The sequence below is a fragment of the Calliphora vicina genome, chromosome 5, assembly GCF_958450345.1.
Source record: "Calliphora vicina chromosome 5, idCalVici1.1, whole genome shotgun sequence".
NCBI lineage: Eukaryota > Metazoa > Arthropoda > Insecta > Diptera > Calliphoridae > Calliphora > Calliphora vicina.
In genome coordinates, this window is record NC_088784.1 from 29,285,710 (window position 1) to 29,309,406 (window position 23,697).

A 23,697-nucleotide genomic window follows, 5' to 3' on the forward strand; every position below is an offset into this window, starting at 1 on the left:
TGATCAAAAGTAGAGTAAAGGTAAACAATGCAGCTGTAGATCGATTGGCAAATATTTTCTATTACGATAACAATACACATATTTTTAGCATTTTCTACTTTTTTTAGTATGAACCAAATATTTTGATTTCAATTAAGCAAATTTGTTTAACATGAAATAATCAGAAATCTGTTTCAAACCCTTGACAGTATTTTAGAAATTCATTTGTAACTTCAGACACTAAATAAAGTACTTAATGCCACTTAATTGTAAAACTCAAGACACAATTTAATCTCAATCTGTTTCCACTGACCAGTATAGCCAGGCATTAAGGGTGAAATCGTCTTGAATTTAACATGTTTTGTTTCTCTTTTCTATATTTTCTTACTTCTTATTCCTCTTACTTTAATATTGAGTGTCGTGGCTCATTGATGTCAACTCAACACTTTAATTTTTGCAAAAAATTAAATAGACAGCGGACAGTTGGAAAAACAGACAAACTGCCAGTTAAGTAAGCAATTGTTGATAATTTATTGTTTTCAATGATTTGAAAAGTTTTGACCTAAAAGAAATTAAAAGTGAAAACAAAAATGAGACAATTCCAAAAATACAGAAAAACTAAACACAAATTGACTGACACCCAAAGAATACGAATTAAATCACAAAACATAGATAAACAGAAAATAAAACAATGTGGCTAGAATTGGCTGGAAAATGTAAGAAAAATGGAAAGAAATTTCAAAAAAAATACAAATCATAAAAGGAAAAACAGTCAAAAGTAGTTACAACGAACTACTTAGATATCGCTTTAAATATGTTGAAACTATGTTGACTATGACTAGACTATGACTAGACTATGACTAGACTATGACTAGACTATGACTAGACTATGACTAGACTATGACTAGACTATGACTAGACTATGACTAGACTATGACTAGACTATGACTAGACTATGACTAGACTATGACTAGACTATGACTAGACTATGACTAGACTATGACTAGACTATGACTAGACTATGACTAGACTATGACTAGACTATGACTAGACTATGACTAGACTATGACTAGACTATGACTAGACAATGGCTAGACAATGACTAGACAATGACTAGACTATGACTAGACTATGACTAGACTATGACTAGACTATGACTAGACAATGACTAGACTATGACTAGACTATGACTAGACTATGACTAGACTATGACTAGACTATGACTAGACTATGACTAGACTATGACTAGACTATGACTAGACTATGACTAGACTATGACTAGACTATGACTAGACTATGACTAGACAATGACTAGACAATGACTAGACTATGACTAGACTATGACTAGACTATGACTAGACTATGACTAGACTATGACTAGACTATGACTAGACTATGACTAGACTATGACTAGACTATGACTAGACTATGACTAGACAATGACTAGACAATGACTAGACAATGACTAGACTATGACTAGACTATGACTAGACTATGACTAGACTATGACTAGACTATGACTAGACTATGACTAGACTATGACTAGACTATGACTAGACTATGACTAGACTATGACTAGACTATGACTAGACTATGACTAGACTATGACTAGACTATGACTAGACTATGACTAGACTATGACTAGACTATGACTAGACTATGACTAGACTATGACTAGACTATGACTAGACTATGACTAGACTATGACTAGACTATGACTAGACTATGACTAGACTATGACTAGACTATGACTAGACTATGACTAGACTATGACTAGACTATGACTAGACTATGACTAGACTATGACTAGACTATGACTAGACTATGACTAGACTATGACTAGACTATGACTAGACTATGACTAGACTATGACTAGACTATGACTAGACTATGACTAGACTATGACTAGACTATGACTAGACTATGACTAGACTATGACTAGACTATGACTAGACTATGACTAGACTATGACTAGACTATGACTAGACTATGACTAGACTATGACTAGACTATGACTAGACTATGACTAGACTATGACTAGACTATGACTAGACTATGACTAGACTATGACTAGACTATGACTAGACTATGACTAGACTATGACTAGACTATGACTAGACTATGACTAGACTATGACTAGACTATGACTAGACTATGACTAGACTATGACTAGACTATGACTAGACTATGACTAGACTATGACTAGACTATGACTAGACTATGACTAGACTATGACTAGACTATGACTAGACTATGACTAGACTATGACTAGACTATGACTAGACTATGACTAGACTATGACTAGACTATGACTAGACTATGACTAGACTATGACTAGACTATGACTAGACTATGACTAGACTATGACTAGACTATGACTAGACTATGACTAGACTATGACTAGACTATGACTAGACTATGACTAGACTATGACTAGACTATGACTAGACTATGACTAGACTATGACTAGACTATGACTAGACTATGACTAGACTATGACTAGACTATGACTAGACTATGACTAGACTATGACTAGACTATGACTAGACTATGACTAGACTATGACTAGACTATGACTAGACTATGACTAGACTATGACTAGACTATGACTAGACTATGACTAGACTATGACTAGACTATGACTAGACTATGACTAGACTATGACTAGACTATGACTAGACTATGACTAGACTATGACTAGACTATGACTAGACTATGACTAGACTATGACTAGACTATGACTAGACTATGACTAGACTATGACTAGACTATGACTAGACTATGACTAGACTATGACTAGACTATGACTAGACTATGACTAGACTATGACTAGACTATGACTAGACTATGACTAGACTATGACTAGACTATGACTAGACTATGACTAGACTATGACTAGACTATGACTAGACTATGACTAGACTATGACTAGACTATGACTAGACTATGACTAGACTATGACTAGACTATGACTAGACTATGACTAGACTATGACTAGACTATGACTAGACTATGACTAGACTATGACTAGACTATGACTAGACTATGACTAGACTATGACTAGACTATGACTAGACTATGACTAGACTATGACTAGACTATGACTAGACTATGACTAGACTATGACTAGACTATGACTAGACTATGACTAGACTATGACTAGACTATGACTAGACTATGACTAGACTATGACTAGACTATGACTAGACTATGACTAGACTATGACTAGACTATGACTAGACTATGACTAGACTATGACTAGACTATGACTAGACTATGACTAGACTATGACTAGACTATGACTAGACTATGACTAGACTATGACTAGACTATGACTAGACTATGACTAGACTATGACTAGACTATGACTAGACTATGACTAGACTATGACTAGACTATGACTAGACTATGACTAGACTATGACTAGACTATGACTAGACTATGACTAGACTATGACTAGACTATGACTAGACTATGACTAGACTATGACTAGACTATGACTAGACTATGACTAGACTATGACTAGACTATGACTAGACTATGACTAGACTATGACTAGACTATGACTAGACTATGACTAGACTATGACTAGACTATGACTAGACTATGACTAGACTATGACTAGACTATGACTAGACTATGACTAGACTATGACTAGACTATGACTAGACTATGACTAGACTATGACTAGACTATGACTAGACTATGACTAGACTATGACTAGACTATGACTAGACTATGACTAGACTATGACTAGACTATGACTAGACTATGACTAGACTATGACTAGACTATGACTAGACTATGACTAGACTATGACTAGACTATGACTAGACTATGACTAGACTATGACTAGACTATGACTAGACTATGACTAGACTATGACTAGACTATGACTAGACTATGACTAGACTATGACTAGACTATGACTAGACTATGACTAGACTATGACTAGACTATGACTAGACTATGACTAGACTATGACTAGACTATGACTAGACTATGACTAGACTATGACTAGACTATGACTAGACTATGACTAGACTATGACTAGACTATGACTAGACTATGACTAGACTATGACTAGACTATGACTAGACTATGACTAGACTATGACTAGACTATGACTAGACTATGACTAGACTATGACTAGACTATGACTAGACTATGACTAGACTATGACTAGACTATGACTAGACTATGACTAGACTATGACTAGACTATGACTAGACTATGACTAGACTATGACTAGACTATGACTAGACTATGACTAGACTATGACTAGACTATGACTAGACTATGACTAGACTATGACTAGACTATGACTAGACTATGACTAGACTATGACTAGACTATGACTAGACTATGACTAGACTATGACTAGACTATGACTAGACTATGACTAGACTATGACTAGACTATGACTAGACTATGACTAGACTATGACTAGACTATGACTAGACTATGACTAGACTATGACTAGACTATGACTAGACTATGACTAGACTATGACTAGACTATGACTAGACTATGACTAGACTATGACTAGACTATGACTAGACTATGACTAGACTATGACTAGACTATGACTAGACTATGACTAGACTATGACTAGACTATGACTAGACTATGACTAGACTATGACTAGACTATGACTAGACTATGACTAGACTATGACTAGACTATGACTAGACTATGACTAGACTATGACTAGACTATGACTAGACTATGACTAGACTATGACTAGACTATGACTAGACTATGACTAGACTATGACTAGACTATGACTAGACTATGACTAGACTATGACTATGTCATAACTGTAACTCGACTATTTTTAACTAGGACCAAAGGCTAGTGTATGTCTTAACTAGGACTAGTCCCTGATTAGATTATTATTTTAAGGACTTAAAAAATTAAATAAATTTCTTATTACTTTTAATTAAATTGAGGTTTTAGGTTTTTTCTTGCCGATTAAAAGTTTTCCCACAATATTATTTTGTTTGTAATTCTAACATTTTATGAAGAAAAAAAAACAAACAAGTTAGCTTTAGTTCTCATATCCAACAACCCTGATTTGTGTTGTTACATATTAGTTTATTTTTTTCTTGAATGAAATAAAACAACTAAAATTGAAACTAGTTTTGCGGTTTTTAACTGTGAGCATAAAGCCAAACACAAAACTACAAGATTAATTACAATTGCAATTTATTTCTATTACTCAAAACTCCTCCGCACGAGGTCATAAGCCCCCCGCCTTTAGAAATGGTTTGGAAAAAAATCTATATAAAAAGCAAATGTTGGTTTGATATGGTTTTTTGTTTGTTTTATTCTTAAACCACAATATTAAGTATTTAGTAAAAATTTATTTACTTGAGAGTACATTTAACTTAATCTCGAATGTCATAAAGAAACCCCCCAACAATGTAATGAAATGTTAGAATAGAATAGTAATGAAATGTTTTGAATAAATTTTAAAGCAGTTGGTTTTGCTGGTTTTGTTAGTATTGAAATTTCCGGCTAATTAATTCTTTAACTGCAACATTGTAAGATTTGCTGAAAGTGTGTGGTAAAGTTTATTTTATTGTATAATTTTTACCTTAAATTTAAATAAAGTTTTAAAACACTTTCGTTTTGTTTAAATTTATTTAGTGGTATTAAAAAGAAAATATTTAAAGAAACAAGCCAGAAATTCTTGCTTATTTTATATTTTTCCATATGATTGTGCTACTGAGACCACTGTGCATTCCTATTTTGTATTCGAATATTTTTTGTAGGTTTTTTTTTAAAAAAACTGCGTTAAATTAATAAATCATAAATTTGTTTGAAATTTTTACTCAAATATTTAACAGTAAATCAGTATTAAAACGAAATAACATCAAAATTCCATTAAAATATTTTGTTTACGATTTAACTAACAAAAAAAAATAATACCAAAAGCTTTTAATTACATTTTTTCCTGGGGTTGATGTTTATTGAAATTCTTTTCATATGAGTACCACACACATGCTTTTATGGGAGTATTTTATTTTTTCAATCTTATTAATCGGCTTAAATAACTACCAGACTGACTGACTGTCAGTCCTAGATGGGAGTCTGAAAACAATTCATTGCCACCAACCGTCAGTCGATCTTTAATTTAAATGGCCATAAACACTAAAAAACTTATATTTTTCTGCTGTCAAACAATTTAAACATTGTGTTCTCATATAAACAACTGCAAAATGGCCAATTGAGTTTTGTTTGTTCAACAAAAATTGCTATAAATTAATTTTTTTTATAAATTTTCATACTCTTACTTCTCTATTTTGACGCTATCACACTTTCATACCCACATTTATGTATAAAATGTTTGTGTTGTTAGGATATTGCTGCTACAATTTGTGTTATGAATTAAAAACGATTAACTTTTACACCTTAAAGCTTTTAATCACGCACCTGAAAGAATCCCATACTACTATCAACGACCAAACAAAAACAAATAGTTTTTTTTTTTGTTTTTTGCATGAAAATATGTACTAACAATAAAGAGAAAAATAAACTATATTTAATGCAATTTCCTGCCTTTGATGGCTGGGTCATTCATGGCTTTTAATATCTATCACATTTACTCCACCTCCCTCAATGTGTTGTACTGAGCAAAAAAAAAATAGCCACTTTAAAGCTTTAGTTTTCATGTTGCCGTAATTTGACCAATCACTATTTTAATAACTCGGTCATGCCAATAACACAATAAACATACATACATACATTCATACACAAACAAAGTCGCAACTCTTATCAAATAAATACCCAGGTATAGTTCAGTGGTCGGCACTCTTAGCCACTATAAACAACACGATTGTCATGAAAGTTCATAAAAATTTTCAAATTTTAAACAAAAATCACAATCAATAGCAGGTTTGATTACAACAGAGAAGTAAAATGCTTAATAATCCATTTTCTATGATCTCCCTATGCCGACCACTGTTATAGTTAAACGTAAATACTCGCCCAACAAACTTTAAACGAACATTGTACGATTTGTATTATTTACTCAAGGTATGTAAGAGTGTTTAGCAGTGGTCACACCTGTGGTATAAGTATTAATAACTCGACTAGAATTTCTATACTCATACGAGTAGAAGTACGAGTTAGTGAGTGCGTGTTTTCCATTAACAAGAGCAGGCTTGTGAGAGCCAGAGTATATTGTTTTAGCGAGTACTTGATTCCCTGTTTGATGAGTGATGTACTCGTGTGTACGAGTACAACAAATTATAACAACAACTAAAACAACTACCACATAAAAAGAGGTTAATTTTTCATGTCAATAAACAGAGATTTTTTTCTTTTTCTTCTTCATTCATTCATTCATCACTTGTGTTTGTATTGGTAAAGGGCAATTAAATGTAAATTGTAACAAGTAACCAGTAAGAGAACTATATACGAATCTTATATACCCTTCACCAAATAATTCTTTAAAACAGCGACCTTAAGTAACGGTTATCCAGAAAATTTTAAATCAAAAACTCTCTATGTTAGAGTCAACGGACACCTACATATACTGTTATATATCAATAGATTCGTATTGACATGCTCTTCATGAAACACATTAAAAAATAGTTTTAAATAGCTGTCATAAAAAATACTCATTTGAAGAGTTTTATTTTTCCCTTCAGAAAAAAAACTCATTTGAGGAGTTTTATTTTTCCCTTCAGAAAACAAAAAACTCATTTGAGGAGTTTTATTTTTCCGTTATAAAATTAAAGTTATTTGAGGAGTTTTATTTTTCCCGTCAGAAAAAAAAACTCATTTGAGGAGTTTAATTTTTCCGTTATATAGTCATTTGAGGAGTTTTATTTTTCCCGGCAGAAAATAAAACTCTTTTCGTTTATTTTCTACTTTTTTCAGTATCTTTCTTTATTGAGTCTATCTGATATAATGTTTATAGTTATTTATTTGTTAAGCCTCTAACCCGCAAGAGTGCCTCAAGGCATTTATTACAAGACATCAATTATCTCAAAAAGTAATTATACAGACCAATTCTGAATAAAAAATTCCCCGGGAGTTTGTTCCTGGGAGTTTTTTCCCATTGAGTTTGAATAGGAAAAATGAGAAAAGGGAAAAAAACTCCCCGGGAGTTTTTATTCATAATTGGGATGATAATTTTTGTTTAAATTTAACGGTGACTTTAGTTAAAGATTTGTTAACATTTATCTCGAAGATTTAAATGCATTCTGGCTTTTAGTTTTTGTTCTTTCAGCTGTTTTGTGAGTGAAATTTTGTGTGAGATTTTTTTTTTGCGGGTTAAAAGACAACTACAATTTGATAATAGGAATCAAAAAATAACAAATTTAAAATCCCATTTGACTTTATTTTAATGACAACTTATTCAATTGCAATACAAGAAGCTTTACAAATTGTAATGATCTGATCAGCGGCAAGCTTTAGGTGTCAATTTATATAAACTGAGTTTTATTTTGTGACGGGAAAAATAAAACTCCTCAAATGAATTTTATTTTCTGATGGGAAAAATAAAACTCCTCAAATGACTTTTATTTTATGAAGGAAAAATAAAACTCCTCAAATGAGTTTTTTTATGACGGCTATTTAAAACTCTTTTTTTAAGAGTTTCATGCGAACTTTTATTTTTACGTTGATTAATAATAATAACTGTTTTAGATGGATTTTTATTTTTAAAGTCACAAAATAACTGTTATAAAATAACTTTTTTGATATCACTTACAACCGTTACGATCCCTGCTTTAAAATACAAATTTTAAATATTCAAAATTGTTTCCAAAAGTTTTAAAAAAAAAATTCCATTATTTTTCAAAATTTAAAAAAAAAATTGTCGAAATTTTGTCCTAATTTTTTTTTATAATTTATTAGAAAGTTTTTTGTAAAAAAAAAATTCAAAATTTTAAATTTTTTTTTTTTCGAAATTGTATTTATTTCAGCAAAATCGGTCCATAAATAACGGAGATATGAGCAAAAAACCGAGACAACCTCGATTTTTTACCTCTTTTTGATCTATATCTGGATTACTAAGTCATTAATATAGACAATATGGATATCTAATGATAGATATTTCAAAGTCCATTGCAACGATGTAGATAAGGCTATAGTAAGTTGGACCTACAATGGGTCAAAATCGGGAAAAATTTTTTTTAACCCGAATTTTTTTTTCATCAAAAAATTTTTTTTGACATAATTTTTTTTCCAAAATTTTTTTTTTTAAAAAAATTTGAAAAAAAATTAAAAAACAATTTGGAAAAAAAAATTTTAAAAACAATTAAAAAAAATTTAATTTTGTTTACCTAAAAATATTAAAAAAAAATTATTTTAAAGTATAATTTGGTGAAGGGTATATAAGATTCGGCACAGCCGAATATAGCTCTCTTACTTGTTTTTTTTTATCATTTATTAGTGAATTTTTTTGTAAAATTTTTTTTCTCAAATTGTATTTATTTCGAAATTTTCCCAATTTTTTAAATTTATTAGTGAAAGAAAATTTATGAGAAAAAAATTTTTTGGGTAAAAAAAAAACTTCGGGTTAAAAAATATTCTTCCCAATTGTGAGCCATTGTAGGTCCAAATTACTATAGCCTTAAATACATCGTTGCAATGGAATATCTAGCATTAGATATCCATATTGTCTATATGTATTAATGACATAGTAATAGAGATATAGATCAAAAATAGGCCAAAATCGAGGTTGTCCCGGTTTTCTATCCCTATATCTAAGCCATTTGTAAACAGAATTTCTCGATAGCAATTAAGCCGGGAGAATTCCCAATGTATTGATGTATCTATTATGTTTACAAGTTATTTGGGGGCTACGGAAAGTTGATTTCAACATACAGACTGGCAGTCAGACATGGCTATATCGCTATCTCTAACGATCCAGAATATATATTCTTTGTGGGGTCGCAATTGAAAAATGTAGAAATTACAGACGGAATAACAAACTTATATATACGCTTGCCAATCATGGTGAAGGGTATAAAAATTAAGAGTTTTCTCTAAAAGTTATTAGGGACAACGAGTAAAACAAATAAATTTAAAGGAAGTCTTTGCAATTTAAAAGATTTTGATTAAACAAACAATTCTTAAGTTAATAAGAAACAAACAGCTACTTAGATTTAAATAAATCGTATGGGCTAAAGAGTTTCATAATATTCAAATGAAATTATGTCAATAACTTTAAATTTTCTATACAAAATATTTCGATAAAACTAGAGTTTCCAAAAATGTGAAAAAAAATAAAAACCACGGTTTCGGTTTTTCATATTATAGAAAGAAGAAATATTTGTATTATTGCGAAATTGCATTATCAATTTTAATTTAATGGTCTGTAACTGGCTGGTTGCAGCATTCATCATGCTTATAAACATGTCCATCAGTATAAACTTCTACTTATCAACAATGTTGATAACACTCTGTTATTAACATTGTTTATAAGTATGACAACATAAACTGTTAAAGCTGGTAACATTAATATTAAAGCTGCTAAAAGCTCTAGGTTATCATTGTGGAAATAGAACATTCTAGTTTGGTCTGTTAGATAATTCATGAAACTACTGGAAGATGGCATTGTATAATTAAATCAACTGTATTTACCAATGTATTCTTGTAAATTACAAAGTGTGTGTATTAAAATAGAATGACTATTTAAATTGTTGTGTTAATTTAAATAAATAAAGAGTTGTTAGAATTTTTAAACTACTGAAAAATTTCACTTGAGTTTCATATAAACCATATCATACATAAATCGTCAAAGATCTACGACGATTTTTCCAACTGAGAACTTTCGCTTATTTTTACTGTAACTTCCCTAAATACATAAATATATATATAAAGATTTATTGCCTACTTTTGGGCTGTGTCTTCAATGTGTCTGCTTCTGCATACATAATATCCTTATAACAACGCCCGAGTTTATATTATTTTTCTCTCATTATTAACTTTGTTTTGTGCTAAACAACAATAAGGAATAGACAAAAAGTATGCTTTTGTTCTTAAGCTTAAAACAATATATACATATATATAGCCTACTTTTAGGCAACACTCAAAAATACTAGATATTTTTTCCTATTTTTCTGTTTTCAAACAAAAAATGAAAATTTCGCATAATTTTCATTGTTATAACAATGTTAACTCGTTGACAGTTGAAAATATATGTAAATGTGTCAGAGCGAAAAGAAGATGATTTTATATTACAGCTTACATAAATGATTTGTTTTATTTTGAAGAAATTATTATACAATATTTGTAGAAAAAACAACAAAAACTTTGCATACTTTAAGGCATATGTGAAGAAAATAATATATATATGTCAATTATGTTTTACAGCAGATAAATCTAATTTAAGTTTTTTAATGAGTTTGCATTGTTACATTTCTGATTGTTTTTTGTGATTTAATATGTTTGCAAATTTATGTGAAAGATAAAACAGCATATTTGTATACAAATTGTTTATAACATATCTTTTATATGTATTTACAAGAGTTTTAATTTAACTTATTTATATTTTACAAAAAACTTTAGACTACTTTTAGGAATTTTTTCCGAAACAAACTATTGCCTACTTTTAGTGTTTTGTTGAGAGAAATAAATGTGTTATGGAAATTTAATTTAAATTAATATTTATGTCAATTATTATCATTATAAACAACTCATAAAACTTTATGTTTATTAATGTTAAGAATTTTATTAAATATTTACATCACGTTGACTATAATTTTCTAGGCAAAACCACAAATTTTCAATTATTAAATGCCAAACTGAGGCAGGAAAAACAGCAACAACAAATTGTATGTTGTACTTGAACAAAATGTTGAAAATGTGTTTTAGTTTGTAGCTAGAAATAGATGGATAGATGGCTGGATGGATGGTTGGTTGGTTAGATTGTAGTGTCATTAGTTGAACTAACTTCATTCACTCTCCGTACATTTGATTTTGTACAAATGTTAATAACTTTTACATATTAAAGGCCTGGTAACATGACATTAGAATTAAGCCAACATTATTTAGTCTATAAATAACTTAATTTGTCAAATATGCCCAGCAAAATGTAAAACAGTTTTTGCAGTTTGAAAAGTTTAAGAAATTTCTCGCATGAAAAATGTCTGTGAATTGAAAATAATGCTGGGTTTATATGTGTATCAAATTTAACAAACTCGTATGTAGAAATAATGTTTAAATTATCCTTAGGAAACTTTAAACATGACATGTAATACACAACTTTAGACTATGAAGACATGCGAATGTATAAATATAGACATGTATTTCCTTAATTTTAAATTGCTTATAAACTATACTTAAATAGTTATTTAATAAATGAAGAATAGCATAACAAGATACAGATATAGTTATAAGTATTTATTATGTCATTCTATTTATTACTTTAATTAAGGAAGCTTATAAATTCTATTATAAATTAGACAAAATTATCGCTTTCGAAATATAGAGAAATGTATCGCTCTACTTCTAGCTCAAGCTCCACATTTTCTTGCGAGAAATGTGTATCTCTGACTCAAGCTCCATATTTTTTGTAGATAAATGTATCACTCTCTCTCTCGATCATCATTTTATTTAAGTAAATGTATCGCTCAAGCTCCACAATTTATTGTGAATTTTTTTAGACGTTTCTCCACATAAATAATGGTAACTCAAAAACGATTAGTCCGATATTATTAGAATAAACCTAGAAAAATTTAAATTTATATAACCTTTTATCCGTTTATATATTGCGCTTCAATCGGCTCAGTAGTTTCAGAGTTATAATAACAAATTGAAGCAAAAAATATATTTTTTATGTAAAAATAAAAAAAAATTTGTTTTAAAAAAATCATGAGAAATAGAAAGCGGCAGAAATTGTTCAGATTTATTGCTTTATCACAAAGCCACATGTAATAGGAACATAATAAGATATCGATCGTAAATATCGATGGAGTCTTTTCGAATTTATTCACAATTAAGTGAATACGCTCATTTTCACAAAATTTTAGTTTTTTCTTTGATAAACATAAAATTTAGTAGTTAATAATCTTCTTTCGATTGATTGAATTTTGAAAACATTTTCCCCATTCTATGTATAAATTTTCACATAAATATTGCGTTTCAATCGGCTCAGTAGTTTCGGAGTTATAATAACAAATTGAAGCAAAAAATTTATTTTTTACATGAAAATAGACAAATTTTTTGTTTTAAAAAATCATAAAAAATCGAAAAGGGCAGAAATTGTTCAGATTTATTGCTCTATCGCAAAGCCACGTGTAATAGGAACAAAATGAGCTATCGATCATAAATATCTATGGATTTTTTTTCGAATTCATTCACAAATAAGTGAATTCGCTCATTTTCACAAAATTTTAAATTTAAATTCGCAGCTGACTAGAGTCTTCATCTAATACCACGGGAATCTATGGTGAGGTCACTTCGGCAAAGACATTGTGGCTTTGGTTTAATGGCTGATGTTTGACCTTTATGGCAAATTTTGGACAACCGAATCCTACTAAGTGCTGTTTCTGAACACAACAGAGCCAAGTAGTAGTACGGTTGATTGGCTTGGTTTGATAAATGTGCTGGATTGGGTGGCGTGCGTGGTTAATGTTCTAGGGATTGGCTTCTTGGCTAACAGTGTGTTCTAGGGCCGTAAATTAACAATAACGGCTTGGGAGTTAAAGGTCGCAGGTCGTGTGCTCGATGGTCTTAACCAGAGCGTGCGCTGATCAACTCTGGCAATTGGTCTCCTATTTTGTTGACTAGCTGAGCTATGGATATAGTAGGGATTAGATAGCCCAAGCTCTCGAGCAAGGTAATTGTTCATTGATACGTGCAGTCAATGTACGAAAAGTTGCGAAATTGTGTATACATTAAGTCACACAATGGTGGTGATAGAGCCATAGTCTTCTATCAGGTCTTGGGAGCACTGTGCGATTAGGCCTGCTAAGACCACTATATCCAGTAATAAATCCCGTAAGAATCCTAAAGTAGCCCTTATCAATCAAGTGATAATAGCTCTAGGGATTTTCCGCTTGACAACATGACAAACCGCTTCCTCTCTCTGAACACAAATATGACCCATAGGAAGCATACTAACTTCGACTCAAACCAGAAACCGGAGTTTTTCCTAAAAATGTCAAAGACAGGTTCTGCTCCTTCTTAACTATATATCCAGCACAATAATAACACATTGCAGTTACCTAGTTCGTTTCAAGAACTCTCTACCTCTCTGTGACATAAATGTATGCCTAAAAGTAGGGTTATTTTTCCATGAGATCTGCAAACATAGGGTAACATAAAGACGAGACGTAATTGTCAGAAACCTAAGTCTATTGTCAAAAACCTATCTCTGGCAACAACAAAATACATGTTAGTCAATGTATTTTGTTTTTGTATCAGACATATGATTTGTTGTATTTTTGTTTGACAAATCGGAGTGTCTCGTCTCTATGTATAATTCTCTATGTCTGCAAAGTTAGAATTTGAAAAATATCGCACATGTCAAATGTGGGACATAGCCCCAAATATGGCCACCCATGTGCTCGATTCTTCACATAGGGCAAACTTTATGACCCTGCATGGCAGCATCTATATTTACAATTTTGTAAAATTATGTCAAATGATTACTGTGGCATCAGAGAAATACACATAGAGCTGAAACTATAAAAAAAACTCAAACAAAACAAGTAAGAGAGCTATATTCGGCTGTGCCGAATCTTATAAACCCTTCACCAAATTATACTTCAAAATAATTCGTGTTAAAAAATATTTTTCCCGATTTGTAGGTCCAACTTACTATGCTTTATATACGTCGTTGCAAAGGTCCTTGAAATATATATCATTAGATATCCATATTCCATATTAATGACTTAGTAATCCAGATATATGTAGGTCAAAAATAGGTAAAAAAAATCGATGTTGTCCTGTTTTTTTCCTCATATCTCAGCCATTTGTGGACCGATTTTGCTAATTTTAAATAGGAAACTTCTCGAAAGCATGTCTGACAGAATTATTGAAGATTTGGATCCCGAAGATATCTGGGGTCTTCAGAAAATTGATTTCAATATACAAACGCACAGACGGACATGGCTTAATCGACTCCGCTATCTATAAGGATCCAGAATATATATACTTGATAGGGTCGGAAAATTATATTGTGGAAATTACAAACGGAATGATAAACTTATATATACTAATACCCCGGTTTGCGTCGCTTCGTTCTTCGTCGGTTTCGAAGTTGCGTCTTTTTAAAATGTCTGTGATTTCGAAGTTGCGTCGATTTTGCTCCAGATTGCGTTGCATGGCTTCGAAGTTGCGTCGTTATTGCTTCAATTTACATCGTTTTTGTTTCAGTTGGCTTCGATGTTGCGTTGTTAGTACTTCGATTTGCGTCGTTAATATGAAAATGTTTGTACTGAAAAATCAATTTTTTTATGAATCTAGGAACCAATTAAATGTAAATTTATGTATGGAAAATCTTGCTTCGTTTCGGTTTGCGTCGCGTTTCTCCAGGCCCAATTAGTGACGCAAACCAGGGTATTAGTGTATACCCTCTCACGAAGTTGAAGGGTATAAAAATCACTCAAAATAATCACATGTACGAGTGTTGTTTTCATAGAGAACATAGAGCGGAAACTCGAAAAAAACTCAAACAAAAAAATTACTCAAAACGTTACACATACGAGTGTTGTTTTTGTTTTCACATAGTTTTTTTACTAATACATTCTCACCACTTAGGTTTTTGACAACTGAGTTAGGTCTTTGACAGGAGAGTTTCCGCTCTATGTGTTTTCTCTATGGTTGTTTTTATATTAATACATTCTATTGTTCTAATACATTCTTACCACTTAGATGTTTGACAAAAAAATTTGGTCTTTGGGAGGAGAGTTTCCTATCTATGTGTATTTATCTATTATTGGGATCATCTAAAGGGGCTTTTAGTGATATACCTTGTTGAATATGCATGGACAAACGCCATTTTCTTTTCGAAGACATTAAGCTAAGACACAATCAGCAAGTTAGCGAGGACACAATACAGAGTTCTTTTGATATGATTTACTATAAATAAAATAATTTAATTATTTAGCTGGTATAAGATTTACGAGAAATTTCTCTATTTCAGAAAATCAATTGAAAGTAGTTTATAGGACTCCTATGTTTATTAGTGAGTGCTAACAAAATATCGGGAGAAATAATTCAATATTATATTTAAGTTTAAAAGCCTGTTCCCTAACACAGTACACATGATTTTGGGACTCAATTCTGACAATTGCACGTGAAAGTAGCCCCAAAAATAAGAACTTCTGCATCATTAGTTTTGTCAAGTTGGCTGCCGTATTAATTTAATGGCCATACGAATTTTTTTCCTCAAGGTGGATTTTTATCACTTTTTCTATATTTTAGCACGCTTATATCTCGTATACCGTACGAAATATCTCTTTTGTGGCTGAAGCAAAGTAGAAAAAAGTACGGAACATACCTACCCGAAAAAGATGCATCCAGTGCCTTAAAATTTTTTTACAGATTTATGCACTTTAAAGTGATTTTCGGAAGCGTGTCTTATATGTGAGCTATGACTAATTATGGACCGATCATAAGCAAATTCGGTACATATAATTTGTTCGGCCCAAGGACGAAAACTGTTGAAATTGGCTGAAATCAGTTCATTATTTCACCTAGCCCCCATACAAATGTCCTCCCGAAATTGGACTTTATCGGTCATAAATGTTTAATTTATATATGTATATACACAAATTTCGCTCCAAATAAGTTTTATATATAAAAAATGCATGTCAAAAAATTTTATTATGATCGTAAAAATCACTCAGTTTTCAAATAAGTGAGTGTTTTGCATTCAAAAACTTGAAAATTGTTTTACGGTTTCTGAATCTGACCCATAATTTCATTATCCTTTAGTTTGTTTTTTTAGTATTAAAAAAATTATTATAATTTTTCATTTAACTCTGCATTCATTTTTATTTAATTTTTTTGCATTTTCATCTTTATGATATTGATTATTATTAAATGACTCAGTACTCAAATGTTTGAGTGTTTTTCATAAAAATATTAAAAACTGTTTCTGAACTTGGCCCTTAATTTCATTATCATTTTGTTTGATTTTGTAATAAAAAATTTTTCCCCAATTTTTCATTTGACTTGATGTATTTTTATTTCATCTTTATTTAAATTATTGCTCTTGTAAATAAAAATAAATTTAGCCATTTTGCACGTCCCAAACAAATCATCATCATCATGACACTTTAATGCATCCAGAATTCAATTAAAAATCCAGCCTGTTGCTCATGATGTCGTCTGCCTGCATTCAAACACTCCCATTCACTGTATGAATTTCCAAATTTTTAACAAATTCAAACTTGTTTTTGATTTTCAATTGAAAATTATTCAAAAATATTTTATATTTTCTTTCTTTTTTCCAATTGTTTTCTAAACACATGCGCTTTTAAATCACAAAACAAAATATATACACTGACAAAAATTAATCAACACCACACCAAACATCATAATAAAAAAAACAATAACAAAATCAAACATGTTTTGTTGACAATTTGTGAAATGGTGAAATAAAAATTAACAATATGGAAACTCAACAACAACAACGACAACCACATCATAAATGAAATCTATGTGGCAACATTTTTGTTGGATGGCTGACTGATTGACTGTTTGCTGCTGATGTCACTGATGTCTGATGCTAAAAACAATTTGACACGTTCTCTTTTTGCCTGCCTAACCACCTTCATTTTGGGTCATCATCTACAATACAAAATGGCTGAAAATACAACAACAAAATCCAACATTTTTGGGCCCCAAACATTTGCCTACAATTTGATGATGATAAACGCAAAAACAAAATGTAAACCAAACCACCACTACTCATTTCTAAATGTTGCCAAATATATGTTTGCTCCATCAAATTAACATATGTTGGATTCATAATTATCCTGGGGCCTACATACATATCCACACATAACAATACAAAAATTAACATGGCTACATTAATGAAAATATAAAAAATTTTATGGTTAATTTGATGCTACTGTTTTTTGGGGTATAAACAAAAAAAAACTGCTGGGTAATGCCGTTTTGCTGTTGCTGTCTTGTAATGATTGTCGACTTTACACTTTTACCCAACAACTACAATAATAATAATAATAAAAAACATCTTTATATTGCTGTTGTTGTTAATGATTTATGATGCTCATCATTATCCAACAACAACAACCTGTTCTGTACTTAAATTTACTCTTCTCTCAACAAAAAACACACATTCATACATCCATGTGTGAATAACTGTTTGAAAATATGTAAACAATGTTTGACTAATGGCGTTGCCGTACATTTTACATTTATGTAAATTTATTTGCTAAACTACTGCTGCTGTTAACTTCGCTACAAACTACAATAATGTTTCATCATCATCATTTTTAACAACTCCTTAATTTTGTGTGTGCCGCCGCGTTCATTGCTGACTGATTGTGTTTTACTGACATCCATTTTAAAATTTAATTTTATTGCTGGCACTTGCACTTTTTTGTTACTATTGTTAACTGTCTAATCTAATGCCATTAATAACTGCTGCCGCTGCTGCTAAAACTACTATCGTTGCAATTACTACTACTACTTCTACCAACTGTTCCACAATTGCGTTTAAAAACAACTCTGCACTTTTGACACTTGCTTCTTTTAACACCGTTACAAAACTGCTTAATTAATTTGATTTATTTACACGCTTATTTTGCGCAACTAATAACACGTTTTCATCATCATCATCGATCGATCGATTTGTATTTTTTTATAATTTTTTTATAAAAATCAGGTGGCTTTTTGGTTTAAGGTTGGTGTTAGCTTTTTTTATTTTCTATATTATTACATAGTTATACATATATAATTATTTTAGTTATAAGTTATTAAATTACTATTTTTTCACATTAACAAGTACTTAAGTTATTTGAAATATCACATAACAGCTGAATTTTGCAATAACACCAGGCAACAAAATCGAAAAAATTTTAAAGGATTTTTAAACCACTACACAATTTTGATGTATTGTGGTTCCAGAAATACAAATATGGTCCACATTTTATATTCTAAAGAGAGGTTTTTTTAAATTTTTTTTGACCTTCCTCCACATAATTAATGATAACTCAAAACGAGTTAGTCCTATAATATTAAGATAAACTTTGAAAAGTTGAGATTTATATAGCCTTTAATCCGTTTATACATTGAGTTTAAATCGGCTCAGTAGTTTCGGAGTTATTATAACAAATTGTGGCCAAAAATATATTTCTTACGTAAAAATAGCACATTTTTTTGTTTTAAAAAAATCATAAAAATTCGAAAACGGCAGAAATAGGACAGATTTATTACTTTATCGCAAAGCCTCGTGTAGTAGAAATAAAATGAAATATCGATCATAAATATCGATGGATTCGTTTCGAATTTATTCACAATTAAGTGAATTTCCTCATTTTCACAAAATTTTATTTTTTTTGTTTGATAAACATAAAATTTAGTAGTTAATAAACTTCTTTCGATTGATTGAATTTTGAAAATATTTTCCCTATGCTATGTACGAATTTTCATATATATATTTCGATTCAATCGGCTCAGTAGTTTGGGAGTTATAATAACAAATTGAAGGAAAACATACATTTTTTACATGAAAATAGAAATTTTTTTTATTTTAAAAAAATCATGAAAAATCGAAAACGGCAGAAATTGTTCAGATTTATTACTTTATCACAAAGCCACATGTAATACAAACAAAATAAGATATCGATCGTAAATATCGAAGAATTCTTTTCGAATTTATTCACAATTAAGTGAATTTGTTCATTTTCACAAAATGTCAGTTTTATATTTGATATACATAAAATTGAGTAGTTAGTGTTCTTCTTTCGATTAATTAAATTTTAAAAACAGTTTTCCCATGATATGTACAAATTTTTATACATATATTTCGATTCAATCGGCTCAGTAGTTTCGGAGTTATAATAACAAAATAAATTTTTTACGTGAAAATATCAAATTTTTTTTGTATTAAAAAAATCATGAAAAATCGAAAACGACACAAATTGTTCAGATTTATTACTTTATAGCAAAGCCACATCTAATAGGAACACAATAAAATAGTGCTCACAAATATCGATGGATTCTTTTCGAATTTATTCACAATTAAGTGAATTCGCTTATTTTCATTTTAGTTTTTTGTTTAATATACATAAAATTGAGTAGTTAATATTAAGTATTCTTTAAATATTTCTAAGTTTATTTTAATAATATCGAAATAATCATTTTTGAGTTATCATTGATTATGTGGAGAAGCAAAGTGCCGCCTGACTGTTTAGATAAATTGTCACTACAGACCCCTTTGTGATGTGTTCTTTTATCAACTCTGTGGGTTTCCCGATTGCATAAATCTCTGTCTACAAGAGAGTCTATATGACTGTTTAATATCGCTGTCGACCATATACACCCCGGCCTCTGTTCCAGAGTCCATCTTGGAACCATTAGTGAAAACTCCACCTCCTTCAAATGATAGATTGAATCCAATCCATTCATCCCTCTACTTTGGGTGAGACACCGAAGTTAAAGTTCGCGATCCTATGATCAGAGATTCCCGTGGGAATAATTGCCTGTCCAAGCTGGATTTCGCCCATGAGTTGTCCTCTCTTTGAATATAACCTGATAAAATTCGCCGAAACCTGGGTAACTCATTGACGTTATCAATTGATTCACACAATACTACCTCCATGAATTCCGTTTCGCTCTCTTAAGATCCCCATTATACTTATTGCAGCACGAATTATAGTTGTCCCAACCATTGAACTTTGAACGTAAAGTTCCCTGGTCCACCATTTATGCTGCTTACGCCTGCCAGTAAATTTCATTGGACAGGATAACACTGAGTAAATGAGTGAACTTGTTTACAACATTTGCCAATGCAAATGGTAACAGTTCAGGTAAAGATGTCTATACCAACCTGGTTTGAATCTTGTCATAAAATGTTTCCCTTTTTGTCCGTCTAGAATCCCTAAAGGGTGCCCTTGCAAAAATTCTCAAAATTCAAGGTGAAGGTAATACGACTATGATCCGAAAAACAACAGACCGTGGATATCTTCCAATCTCTAACGAAATTATCATTACGGTTCGTCAGTGTCATATCTATTACCGCTTTCCTTTTTTACATATCAGAACTGCCCCACTACTGTAATGAGCATTGGCATCACATCCCATAACCAGGATAGCACACTCTTATTTTGTATACTCCGTCAGCTCCAGCACCTCATTACCAGGTGGATCTGCTGCTTCATATGGCTTGAAAACCGACGCAAATGTAAACGTACGCTCATCCCTGGCCTCTCTATTGACAGTAGTGAGATCAGCTCTCCCTAATTGTCAAGATACACGTACTTACCTTGTCCTCAGTGGACGGGATGTACAACGTTTATCTAGTAACCTCCAATCCTCAAACCTTATTTTGATTAATCTAATCCAAGGTTCTTGAATCAGGGTCACGTCAATCTGGGATCGAGTGAGGAATGTTGACAACAGTGAGATCATTGCTCCCTCATTGTCAAGATACACGTTCTTACCTTGTTCTCAGTGGACGGCATGTACACCGTGTATCCCGTAACCCACAATCCGCAAACCTTATTCTGATTAATCCAAGGTTCTTAGATCAGAACCACGTCAGTCTGAGATCGAATGAGAAATGTTGACAATTCTGCTTTGACCTTAGTGGCAACTCTGAGGTGTATATGCCTTCTAGTTTTGAGGCTGAATTAAGATCGCCGAGTTTCCCAACTGTAGTTTTTAAAAATTCAAACCTACTTTTATTGCCACAATTCACAATCTTGACTCACTTAGCCCAGTCAGCACCTTTGAAGGATACATCCTCCAAATTACCACTATAGACAGCGATCTTATCCAAGAGTCTGCCATTGATCGGTACTGATCTTCCCATGTGGATCATTCTGAACGGTGACAGCTGCCTGAACGTGTACATCCTGACTCAAGGACTTCTTCACCTTATTAGTTGACGAGGTGGGCTGGTCATCTCAAGATCTACAGAAAACAATGCTAACCATATTTTCAAAATAACTGTTATTTTCAACTGTTGCAGAAAGGATATCTCAACCTTAACGGCATTTTCCGTTATTTCGTTAAAGGTAGTTTAACGGTAGCCAACCCTGTTTTTAATTGATGTTTTGACAAATATCAGGCGCCTGTTGACATTGCAACAGTTAGAAAACTCATAACCAGAAAATTGTTTTATAACTAGTTAAATCATGCACTTGTATTTAATACAATAGATGCACGAATTTCCGTTTTATTAAAAAAAAAAAACAACATTTTACTGTAAAATTTCGAAAATTGCATGCATGCCCTTGTAACTTTAACCGGAAATAAGTTGTTGTTGGCATTTAACCGTCAATAGTTGTAAACATTAGGGTGCAGCATGTACGGATAAATGGAAATTTGAAAGGGTTTTGCAAAAATTAAAATATGAGGGAAAATTTCACTTCATTAAACTCCTGAGCAGAGCTCTGCTCTCTCTGCAGAGATGGAAAATTTAATTTTAAGCTCCATGAGCTTTTCTCATCTTTCTTGCAACATATAGATTCCGAGCCAAAAGAACTGCTCATCTTTTGAGGCCAAGAACGAATCAAGTCAATTTGGAATACTCTGTTCTGAAGTGATGCGTATCCCAGAGAGAGCTTTCTGCATCGATCGAAATAAATAGTAGTAGGACGGGACAAAGTCTGTACTATAAAGCGGGTAAGGCAAAACTTCCGAACCACTTCTTTCTAAATAGTTTTTAACAGGCATTACAACATGTGGTCGAGGGTTGTCATGATGGAATATTACGGTTTTATGTCTGGCCTCATATTCTGGGCGTTTTACGGATAATGCTTGCTACAGATTCCCTGTGATGGTATGGCTAGATTTCAGCAGCTCATAATAGTTAGAACCCTTTTGCTTGCACCAAATACAGAGATTTTCCTTAGCGCCATGGATAATTGGCTTTGTTGTCGATTTGGCTGGTTGACCGGGCTTCACATTCGATCTCTTAAGCTTCGGGTTATCGTAATGGATCCATTTTTCATCGCAAGTAATGATTCGTTGCAAAACTGATTTTCTTTTATAGCGTTCAAGAAGCATTTCAGAAACACATCATCTTTCAAAGTCTCTCAGCTTCAATTCGTATTGTAGCCAATTTCCCTGATTGTGGATAAATCCAGCTACTTGCAAACATTTTGAAATTGCTGATTGAGTAGCTCCCAATGATTTCACAAACTCTTGTTGAGATTGTTCATGCAGTAATGCTTACAATTATTGATCTTTTGGCTGGCCAGGTCGATCTTTGTCTTCCGTGTCAAAATAACCAATTTTGAACCAAAAAAATGTATTTAGATAGAAGTGGTTGGCAAGTTTTGCCGCAGCCGCTTTATAGTTCAGACCTTGACCCGTCCGACTATTATTTGTTTTAATTGATGCAGGACGCTCTCTCTCTTGGATACGCTTCACTTCAGAACAGAGTATCCCAAATTGGCTTGATTTGTTCTTATTTGTCTAGTTATAAACCTCCCTAATGCAACCGCATTTTTTTAAAAAAAATATTCAAATTAAATTGGTGTCATCAAGTGATTTTTCAAACAAAAGCCCAGCAAATAATAAAAATCCGCTAGAATTGTCTATGAAACA

General features: G+C 31.6%; 1 protein-coding gene across 7 annotated transcripts in view; it reads left to right on the plus strand.

The window, feature by feature from the left end:
• The window catches only part of Prosap (prosap), a 322,296-nt gene that overhangs the window by 187,242 nt on the left and 111,357 nt on the right, over window positions 1–23,697 (plus strand). For 6 of the 7 annotated variants that reach the window (XM_065514421.1, XM_065514419.1, XM_065514416.1 and 3 more), the window contains one exon: window positions 18,806–18,823. The exons of the other annotated variant lie outside the window; for it this stretch is intronic. In XM_065514421.1, coding sequence (XP_065370493.1) covers window positions 18,806–18,823 — 18 coding nt within the window. The remainder of the gene's footprint in view (window positions 1–18,805; window positions 18,824–23,697) is intronic. 7 annotated transcript variants of the gene reach the window in all.